Source organism: Carassius auratus, unplaced genomic scaffold (assembly GCF_003368295.1).
Source record: "Carassius auratus strain Wakin unplaced genomic scaffold, ASM336829v1 scaf_tig00042620, whole genome shotgun sequence".
NCBI classification, from domain to species: Eukaryota; Metazoa; Chordata; class Actinopteri; order Cypriniformes; family Cyprinidae; genus Carassius; species Carassius auratus.
In genome coordinates, this window is record NW_020526727.1 from 7,553 (window position 1) to 18,754 (window position 11,202).

Here is an 11,202-nt window from a genome sequence, read left to right on the forward strand (position 1 = left end):
CCGAGGTCAATGCAAAAACTTAAACTTAATGGTCCAAAACAGGCCTTATTTTCTTTAAAAAAAAAAGAATTCTTGTTTTGTGTTGGTGAAATATGACCCTTGAAGACTGATTTCGTCAGACTCATTTGTAAAGATCTGTTCCAGTGTGTTTATTTGGGATATAGATTACAGTAGTAATAGCATGCAAACTAATAATACTGCATTCACAGATGGATCACAGTCCTCGGGTTAATCATTAAATCTTATCTAGGTTGTTATAGAAGAATTTATGAGCGTTGTGCATGGTTATGAGAAAGTCCACTGTAATGTCACAAACAGTTCACATCACAAGGTTGTTATAACTGTCTCGTTATACATGCCACAAATTATGCCATTTAAATGTTACTTTCTCTTAATAACTATAAGTAAACCATGAGGTTGATTGTTTTTCAAAAAAGGTCGAAACATAAGCACTTTTTTTTTTTTTTTTTTTTAAATCTTGAAATTCAGGTTGGTGACAGAATAAATGACACCAGGTTTAACTAATTATTGTTTATTTTTTCTCACTACAAAGAACTGACATTAAACAATTTACATTTTAAACGGTTTACTATTAATAAAAGTGTTTTTGTACACAGCACATAGTCAACGTGAAACACAGTTTACAACCCATTTTACATCCATCTATTTCTGAGTGACATAAAAAAATAAAAATAATTCAGAATCATGTGCAGTGATGAATCATTCACAATAAAAACCAGCAACATATATTTAGAAAGCAAACGATTTCACGTTGACCTTTCATGCTAGAAACTGAAAACTAAATTAATTTTGTGCACCATATTTACAGACTTGCTAACAGAAAGTAATATGAAAAAGGAAAACATTTGTATAGACTTTAAAACACGGAAATTAACTTATAATGAATCTCTGAAAGCTCCTACTGTACCAAATGAATGCATTTATCAGATGCTTTGGATAAAAGCAACTTACAATGCATTCAGGCTAACATTTTTTACCTAACATGTTCTCCCTGGGAATCGAACCTACAACCTTGCGCTGCTAATGCAATGCAGGAACACAAACATATAAAACTAAAGTGTCTAACGTTTGAGCTGAACTCAAGTCCTTGTGTTTTGCAGTTGTCGCACTGGAGAAAGCAATCTGAGGTCTACAAATCATCAGTCATCAGTCCGTCCTCATCGTCCGAATCCATGTCAGTCCTTAGGTTATCCTCTTCCTCGGTGTCGTCATCTTCCTCGTGGCCTGCATCCGCTTCACCAGCGTCGGGAATGATGACCACTTCCTCTTTGGTGCTGGGGTCGACATCTTGCTTAAACCAAACCGCTTTGTATCCCTCCTCATTGCGCCGCTCTTTGGTCAGGATGGGTTTGACTTCCTTCTCGCTGTCGATGGTTTCTGACCCTGCCAGGCTGCTGGAGTCGACTGGAGGGCTGCTGGTGGTCTGGAGAAGGGCGCTGGGGGTCGTCTTGTTCAGTCCCGACTCCAGTTTGTTCTCCAGGTCTGCAGCTAACTTAGAGTTAACACTTCCAGAATCAGCATCGAGCTGGAAGCCCTCATTGCAGTACTGTACACCCACTTTAGGACCACCCGAGCCTCCACCAAGCTGTCGAAAGATAACATCATCTCATAAATATGCTCTAGATATAGAGAAAGTATTAATATTAATGGAATGATTCACCTATAGTTGTCATTATAAAGTTTGAGGTACTCTAATAATGGTTTTATGAACATAGTATGCATGATATTTGATTCAGTGTGAATTTACATGAATAGTTTTATTATGATCGATTAAATTCAAGTCATAAAAAATACTCTCAAATATGCTCTAGATACAAAAAGTGTTCACATTAACATTGAATGTGATTATTTGAAAAATAATTTGAATCCATAAGAATTTAACTTGAGAATGCTTTTACAAACTATAATTATAATTATAAAAATGTATGCATGGATGGTTTTTTAAATCGTGAAATGTGACATTTTACATTTATATGCTTTTATAAATTATTTGATTCAATATGAACGAGTGGTTTTATGAACATGTAACAATTTGGTTTACAACTGATTTGATTCAGTGCAGCTATTAATATACAGTGGAAAGATTTTATAAACCATTCGAAAAATTAACAAAATATTGTTTTTTTTTAAGCAATGAAGGTGACAGTTTATGAATACTTTTACAGACTGTTTAGATCAATCTGAACTTTTACACAGGAATGGTTTTAGAAACCTTGAATGTGAACAAATACGTTCATTCAGAATTTACATTCATGGTTTTATGAACGTTTTAATTCTGTCAGAAATGAAAACATATCATTTTGATAAAAATTGGAACATGACAAGACTTGATACAATATTAATTTATGTGAAATTACATTTATCAACTATTAAATTAGATCCAAACACGTAGGCATAGTTTTAAAAAAACGATTCAAATCAATGTGACGGACGGTTAATGTGAAAATACTTCTAAAAACTGAAAACAATACTTTAAAAAAATGAGGTAATTTACGTCGAATGCTTTTATTGCATTTTTCAACTATTCAATTGTAAAAATTTACCTAAAAATTAGGGCCGGGACTCGATTAAAAAAATTAATCTAATTAATTAGAGGCTTTGTAATTAATTAATCGAAATTAATCGCATTTTAATCGCAGATAAATATTTGACCTGAGAACAGTGAGAAGTAATTTTTTTTCACATGGATTTATAGTATACCATTGAATAATGACTGAATACATAAGCTTAAGCAACAAAATATTGTTTATTTTTGTTCAACCAAGTCTAGCAGACCAGTGCAATTTTTGCCATTAAGTGTGACAATAGCATATTTAGAAACAATTTAGAAATAGTACATTTCAGAAATTCAGGAAGCTTATAGGTGCTGGAACCTTCTGTAAAGTGTTTTTTTTAAGTAAAACTCAATACTGTCAATTACAGTCAGAACATTAGAAACACTGACTATTAGAAAACATCTCTCTGTTGCTTCAGAGGCCATAACATACTAAGTCCAACTCTCAATAACCTTGGCCAAAGCAATAAAGAGTTCAACATAAACTGTTGCACCAACAAAATAATACATAGTTCAACATAAAGTGTAAAGTCCACGCTAGCTGCTATATGTTTTGCGTTGAGGTGATACTTGAGGCTCGATGTGCTGCGGTTATAAGCGAACGCTAGTTGGTGCTCCAGTATAATCGGTCCCGCCGAAACTCATCCAGTGAGAAACGTTCCGCGGTGCAAAAATAAGTTATTAAAAATGCGGGATTTTTTTTTCCTGTAATTAATTAATCTTAGTTAACGCGTTATTTTTTGTGTAATTAATTAATCTCAATTAACGCGTTAAAGTCCCGGCCCTACTAAAAATAGATTTATAAACAGTGAAGGTGACCATTTAAATCTGAATACTTTTACAAACTGTTTTAACTTTAATAATAATTTTATGAACACTGAATCAAATTGGAAACCTTTGCACATTTTGATAGTTTGCACATTTCTGTTGTGAATTTACATGAGAATGCTTTTACCAACCAATTTAAAGCAGCATTTTAAGGATGTTTCAATTCTGTGCAAATACATGAGAACGTTCTCTTCAATCTGACAATTTGTTTTAAATAATTAATAAATTCAACATGCCGGTTACATCAAAGAATGGTTTGAATGATAAAGATTATACGTGACCGTTTCAATTAGGTTTTAACCATGTTTCAATTCAGAATGAAATTTCAGATTTAAATAAAAGAGTTTGTCTTGTATATAACCTGGAATATTTCTTAGTTTGACAGTTTTGTGCATGGAAACTTACTGTGCTACGGAAGGCGCTAGCCTCGGAAATCTTCTTCCAGTCTGTGTTATGGCCCTTGATTCGGTGCACCATCAGTCCAATGCAAACCGAGCACAGAACGATAACCACAGCCAAAGAAGCCCCTACAGCCGCCATATCTCCCGAACTGAACTCGCCTGCTTTCACCTGCTGTCCCCCTGAGGGAGAGAAAACATGTTTTTTGGAGATACTTAAGGTGGGTTAACCAGAACGATACACACAAACTGCTGGAATATCACAAATGCAATCATTTTGAATTACATGCGTAATGTGTTTTCCCAAACATGAGTGCACACCCTTATAGAGAGCTGCATTTTAGTTAGCATTTAGTTAGCATTTTAGCCCGTCAATGGGTTTTTTGGTTAAATGCCTGAAGTAAGGTCTGTGGTTAACAAAAGCTCAAGATATTTCATTCTACGACAAAAATTGATTTTTAAGAAGCTTGGCTTTACAAAGGACAACAAGTGTCTAAATGGGATTACAGAGGTTTTCAGCGACATTAAACATCATCATCTACTCACTCTTCCAAACTATTCAATCTCAAACTTTCAGGGAATATGGTTTTTAAGTTAAAGGTTGTTGAAGTTTAATGGTGGTGATCCTGACGTCTTCCGACCATGGTGTAGTTTCTTTACAGCCTACGTTAGCATTTAGTTAGCTGAAAGTAAAAGTAAAATCCTAATAGGTTTTTGTTGAGGAAACCAGGGTCAACTTTCGTCTTCACTGCAGCCCTCTATAGCCATTATCCAAAAGTGTCCAATAGCATAAAGCATGCATCCTTGAGTAAATTACGTGTGATTAGCACAGCGCTAGATTCATTCGTATTTTATGGTCTGGTCTTACCTGAAGTGACTTCAACCACAAGTGAAGCGGTGCTTGATTCTTCATTGTCTGTGTCAACCACCCTCATCTGAGTCACATTGGATAATATGGACATAAATATTTCGAATCACACAGTAAAGCTTAGCAAATCTCAAAAGAGCATTAAACACTGTATGAAATATTAAGGTCTTACTTCTAAATGTACAGTGCCTGGTGAAACCGTCTTCGCCATGAGTATGAAACCCTCTGGAGTGATTGAGAAGTCAGTGCCAGCTACAACCTCAAACCTGAGGTTAGGATTATAGCCCTACATAGAAAGAAATCCAGCAATTAACACCAGAAATATTACAGTTAGGCCTCATTCATAAAACATGAGTTTAATCTATATAAAAACATTTTTAATAAATTGAATGCATTGATTTAGTTAACCGTTTTATGATTTATTGAATTCCATGTGACCATTTACATAATGGCTTCATGATCAATTCAGTCGAAGAATTTACCACTTTTAAAAATTGTTTTATAAATACTGAATTGTTTGAAGAATGGTTACATGAACCATTAATGCAATTTACTTAAAATAGTTTTTAAGAATATTCAATCAAATGCTTAATTTAATGTTTAAATAATTCAGTTAATGTTTATGCAAGAGTGTGAATAAGTTTACATGTATAGATGTTTTATGAACATTGAATTGAGTGCATTTCAGTGTTTTCCGGAATGATTCAGTGAAATGTGCATTGAATTCAGTGCAACAATTTATGTAGGAAACAGAACTATTAAATTCAATCCAAGAATTAACATATAAGAATGGTTTTATAAATACTGAATTGAATGTGACGCTTTCTGAGAGAATGTTTTTGTATATTGATTTCAAAGCAACAGTTTATGCATGTTTTTTAAAAAGATGTGTTTTTGGTGTTTTTGGTCTTTATTATCATAGGACTGTATGTTTTTAAATGTTTTTTAGAAATCGCTTTAGGCATGACTCAATATTTGGCACAAATTGTTCAGTTCAGTGCCACAATATATGTAAGAACTGTTTTACAAAATATTAAATCCAAGAATTTATGCAAAACTTAATGTACACTGAATTGAACATGATGGTTTCTATGAGAATGGTTTTACAAACAAATCATTTCATTGCAACAGTTTATGCAAAAATGAACTGAAATGTCTATAAAACCAATACAAAAGATTGAGTAAAAATGAATTCCGATTTAAAGTCATTTTCACTAATCTTGCTTGACAGTATGGATCTTGATCTGAACGCATGCACAGACCAGAATGCTGTTTATCCCTGAGTTCTTACATCAGAAAAGTCTTTATCTGTAGCTTGGACTCTCAGGGGTCTGTTGGACGTTTTGCTCTCCAGAACCAGACTGTCCAGACCTGCATCCTTTGAGATAAAGCCTTCATAACTGAGCTTCACAAATGTCGGAGGGAACTTGCTGGATATCACCACCTTCAGGATGACAGTAGCGGTGGCAAACTGATCGGCGTTCTCTTTCTGATACGCCTGAGAAGACAGAGGGGAAATGTACTGTACTGGTTTTTACAGAGCCCTTTTTGGTTCCCCAAAGAACCTTTCAGTGAACAGTTCCTAAAAGAACAATTTTCCTTAGATTTTAATAATAAAATAAACTTGGAATGGAAAGGTTCCATGGATGTTAAAAGTTCTTCAAGGAACCATCAGTGGCAATAAAGAACCTTTATTTTTAAGAGTTTACAGAATACTGTGGCTCTAAAATGAAGCTTCTGATCGTACGTAACATTCAACAACAGTGGTTTCATTATTATAAATGTTATTTTTTTCTCTCTTACCATGACTGAAAGGACAATCGGTCCTGCAAACCCAACTGGTTTCAGCATTGTGATGCTCCCAGTGTCATTGTCGATTTGAAATACGTCATCCTTATTTCCTTGAACATGTCAAATGTACCATTAAAAACCAGTTGACTCCTTCCAAAGTTCTTCATTTCAACCCAAAAGGGCAATAAAATATCTCACCTCCAAGAAATGCATAGCCAATGGGCTCGTTCCTGCCTGTGTCACCATCAATGGCCAGGACCGGACCTGGCTTCAAGGACAAAGGACCTGTCTGTGGTGTACAACAACATTCAAATACTCAAAAAGACTGACAAATTCATCCAATGAGACATTTCCTGATGTTTCTGCATTCATTAGTCAGCTTTATAATGTGTGAAATGTTGGTGTTTGTTGTGGCAGTTTGAAATAATCATAACTATGTAACATTTAAACAGGTTTAGCTTAACATCAGACCTTTATCTACAAGAGCTTTGGATAGAAAACCCACCGCTTGTTCATTTAAGTTGACAGTCCCTTCATAACCAGAGCTCATGCACACTTTGCTTGTGCCCAACACGGCTTCTGTACAAGGCTGGATCCACGGTGGACGGTTGTCAATGTCTATGATGTTGGCTATAATGGTGGTTGAAGCAGTGTGGGAGGCTTCAGCTTTAGATCCAATCGGTGTGTCCTGAAAAGTCATCAAATGACAGTAGTTTATACAAAAAGAAAGCATCTTTGGACATTTAACCAGCGTCAAAACTCACCTGCACATATAGTGTCATTGTGACTTGTTTAGTTTTATCATAATCCAGCACTTTTGTCACCAGAATGTTGGGATTGAAATTGGTCTCCAGGTCAAATTCTCCCTGCGAGAGAACAAAGGCCTTGTTTGAGAAAGATTTCAAATGGGATTCGTTTTGGAATTCCTCTAAAAATTTGGAACCAACATTCCAAGGTAATTTTCTTTTAGAATTCCAAAAAGAAGAAACTGCAGAACATCGTTCCCAACAGAACAGTTGTGATTGCCATGACATACAAACTCTGTACACATTCTTTTGGGGTTTTTGTTGTCTCAGAAAGTGTAATGGGAACACAGTTGTACCTCAGGAGAATCCAGTTGGTAGAAAAGTCTAGCAGTTTTATCAGGATCGGTTGCTGTGATTAGGCCAACACTGGTATCCACTTTTGATAACTAGAAAAATCAGTAAAGCTTTAAGATTTTGAAAATGGCCTTGATCAGACAAACAAACAAAAATAAAAGAAATAAGTTGTACAGAATAAGCAACATTAAAAGTTCATCAGCAAAGTACCTCATCGACATCAAGGGTGTACTGACTCTGTGCAAACACCGGTGGATTATCATTTCTATCCTCCACGACTATTTTCAAATTCAGTGTGGTCTGAAATTACAAATATGACATGCTGGACATAAATAACCAACATTAAAACATATAGAAAATAATTAAGGTTAAATAAAACATCTACAATGCAAGAATGTTTGTTAAGGTCCATTTAAATAGTTTACTCACAGAGGGAGACTCAGCTCTTGTACACTCAATATTCACCTCATGAGGTTTGTTGGGGTCAAATGTCTAAGAAAATCACAAAACACAAAAGGTCTGTCATTTTTCTACATTAAGCATTTCAAATGGATCTAAGTGGTTGCTTTGAAATATTAAAATGGAAACATGTAGGGTTGTATTTGAGCTATAAAATAATGAAACGTAAATGTGTAAATTAAGCCTGTCGTGATAACAACTTCTTGTCGTGCAATATATGACCCAAGAAATATTTGCAATAAGCAATATTATTTTAATTTTAAAGACCATTTTATCCCACTTAATATATAATCACAATGTTACAGCATAATAATGCAAGAAGGGCTACACATTTGCAAATGACAACAAACTGTAAATTTTTAATATTTAGATCATGCATGGAAATTAAGTATCAGGATATTAGATACATTAAAAAACTTGATTAAATAGTAAATAAACATTTTGTAACAAAAAGTGCAAATTAAGTACAAAATGCACAAATAACTTTTTTTTGCAGAAGCATTTTTTATATTTGAACTAGCACCACATAATTACACCACATTATATACAAAAAGCTGCAAAATAAATATAATGTAAATATAATTGGTGATACAGTATATTGAGTCACCAAAAATTGATAAATTAATAAAGTCATGCACATATATTGCTCGATAAGACAATATATTGATTATTGCAACAGGCCTATAGTGTAAATATAAGTTCAAACTTACTGAATTTTAAGTGGTAATTGAGAAAATGACCAAAAGCAGTTTAGATCAAGACTAAGTTGTGCTGAGTGAAGAGACATCTCTTTACAAAAATAAAGCACTTCATTTAATTGAAAAATATTTTACTGGCTATTTTAAATTAAGATATGAAAAATGGATTTGCAATATTAAAATAGTAAGTATGTACTTTGTACACCCCAGGCATTGAAAATTATACATTTAGAGTTTATTGGCTGAACACAAAACCAGACTCTTCGTAAGATATACAGAATTAACCTCAAAGTCCAGCACAGTTACAGCAATGAGATCGTATTCGTTGAGGCTGAAGAGACCCTCTGGATCCTGACGAGTGATTGTAGCCGTCACCCCTGCCTCAGCGGTGAGTGTTGTTACCGTGGCACCAATTTCGTTGTTTTCCGGAAAAAAAATTAACAGTGCTACATTGTTTTCCACCCAGCAAAGATCTGTGTCATTCAGAGAAAATCGTTATAATATTGCCATGAATGGTCCAGGTTGACACTGAAAAAATGTGATTGTTAGAAAATATGAAGAAAAAAAAAGCTAAATTTTTTGATCTTCAAGATAACAGTAAAAAATAAATGAAACAACAACTTCTAAAGAAACAAAACGAAATTCCCAAAGGTAGGGTTTTTTTTTTTTTTTAATAAGTAAGCTTTTTAAATTTAAGCATTTCAAAGTGATCTTAAATTAGAAGGGAGATAAAAATAAAAACATGATTAAGTACATATTTCTGGAGTGTGTTTTTGTACTTCCTATTTATGTAAAATACGAGTTTTGTGTAAAGTTGAAATAAGACATTCCTTTGAGAATTTAAATCTATTGATAGTAAAACATAAGCACATCTTTAAATAAAAGGTGATTAAACTTAAACATTGTTCACTCAATATGATCTATTATAATAAAACTGATCAATTTCCTGAATCAGCCATGTCTTGTTTTTGAAACAATTGCATTGATGCTTATGGAACCATAACAAATTTACAGAAGTTTAAATATTAATACTTTAAAGAATACCAACATTTCCAATTGTCTTTATGTTTTGGAAGTCTAAGCAATCATGTTTTTCCCAAGTATAACCAGATCAACAGAGAAATGTCATGTTCTGAGCTGTTTCGGCCTACAAAACCAATCCTGATTACGTAAGATTTTTCATTCACAAGCTTTCAGCACTTACTTTGTGTTTCACTGAACTTGCAGAATGTGAAAAGAACCAGGAGAACAAAAACTGCAGTAGTTCCTTTAGGCCTCAAATCCATTTTTCTTGTTAGGTGATGGATCAATAAAGGAATATCGAAGACAAATCCCTTTTTCCCAAGTGAATTCAATTCCCATCAAGCAGTTGTGAGCGATAGCTAATGTGTGAAACAGACTTCAAGCTAACCTTTGAGATGAACGCTTATCTCGGTTTATTGGCTATAAAGATGAGCACAAGTGGACTTTTGCCTCGTTGATATGAACACAGCTGCGTAACATGTGCATGTACATCTCATAAACCATGATCACAAAGAAGAACGATGTTTACAAAACAATATTTTCAATTTGGTTGCAGATGGTTAGCGTAAGAGCTGTTTCTAAAATATTATAAAGTTCAGGCCATCTTAAAATGTTAGACATAACATTATAAAATACAACTAAGTTAAACCTATTAAGAATCGTATTGGACACTGTTTTTTTGGTGAAAAAAATATAAATACTGAAGATTTTTAGGCTGATATTTTAGCAAAGCTGCTGTCTTATTGCTTATATTCCTGAACGAAAAGTGCCATAAATGGGGAACTTTGTCATCTTTAAATAAACCAATAATGCACACTTGTCACGACCGGGATACAGGAAAACACAGAGAGAGATCCACGTGCAGGTATGTCTTTTATTAGGGGTAATCCAAATCATAAACAGTCCAGGCAGGGGTCAAAACCAAAGTACCAATCCAAACATAAACAAACACTAAACACATGGCAAGAACAAGACTTCGAATTGGACGTGATAACCATAAGGACTCCGTGACACAAACTAAGACAGACAGGGTTATAAATACACAAGGAAATGACAAACGCTAATGGGGAATGGGCTGAGTGCAATGATTAATGATTAGTGACAGCTGAGTGCAATGAGAAGACAGAGATCTTGGGGAATGTGTTTCAGGAAGTGACAGACACCGTGGGGAAGGAGGACATCTAGTGGTTACCCAGGGAACACAAACCAGACACTGTGACAATACCCCCTCACTACGGAGCGGCTACCAGACCTTCCAAGACATGACTGACAAACAAGACCAGGAGGGAGGTGGACAGGTGGAGGCTCAGGGGGAGGGACGGAGGGCCAGGTAAAAAAAAAAATAAATGGGGAAACCAGAGACCAGAGGAACATGTAAAGCGGGGAACAGAGACCAGAAGTGCAACACAAAACAGGGAGACCAGGAGGGAGGTGGACCGGGGAGGGACGGAGGGCCAGGCTC

The 11,202-nt window shown here is 34.8% G+C and overlaps 1 protein-coding gene across 1 annotated transcript; it reads right to left on the reverse strand.

The window, feature by feature from the left end:
• Positions 1-979: 979 nt before the first annotated feature.
• LOC113085975 (cadherin-related family member 5-like) lies at positions 980-10,101 on the reverse strand. Its single transcript, XM_026255310.1, has 14 exons — positions 9,922-10,101; positions 9,003-9,190; positions 7,990-8,052; positions 7,771-7,860; positions 7,563-7,652; positions 7,225-7,326; positions 6,966-7,148; positions 6,659-6,749; positions 6,473-6,570; positions 5,961-6,167; positions 4,842-4,955; positions 4,670-4,736; positions 3,809-3,984; positions 980-1,606 (listed from the first exon to the last, which is right to left on the reverse strand). Exons 1-14 carry the CDS (start codon positions 10,001-10,003, stop codon positions 1,151-1,153), a joined length of 2,007 nt encoding a protein of 668 aa, XP_026111095.1. The 5' UTR covers positions 10,004-10,101; the 3' UTR covers positions 980-1,150.
• Positions 10,102-11,202: the final 1,101 nt, after the last annotated feature.

Bases quoted from the DNA above. Each gene is read 5' to 3' on its own strand.
- LOC113085975 (XM_026255310.1), bottom strand. From the start codon at position 10,003: ATGGATTTGAGGCCTAAAGGAACTACTGCAGTTTTTGTTCTCCTGGTT. The intron at 7,861-7,989 runs GTGAGTAAACTA...TTGTAATTTCAG, and splicing joins CAAGAGCTGAGTCTCCCTCT to ACCACACTGAATTTGAAAAT. The intron at 6,571-6,658 runs GTGAGATATTTT...GACATGTTCAAG, and splicing joins TGGCTATGCATTTCTTGGAG to GAAATAAGGATGACGTATTT.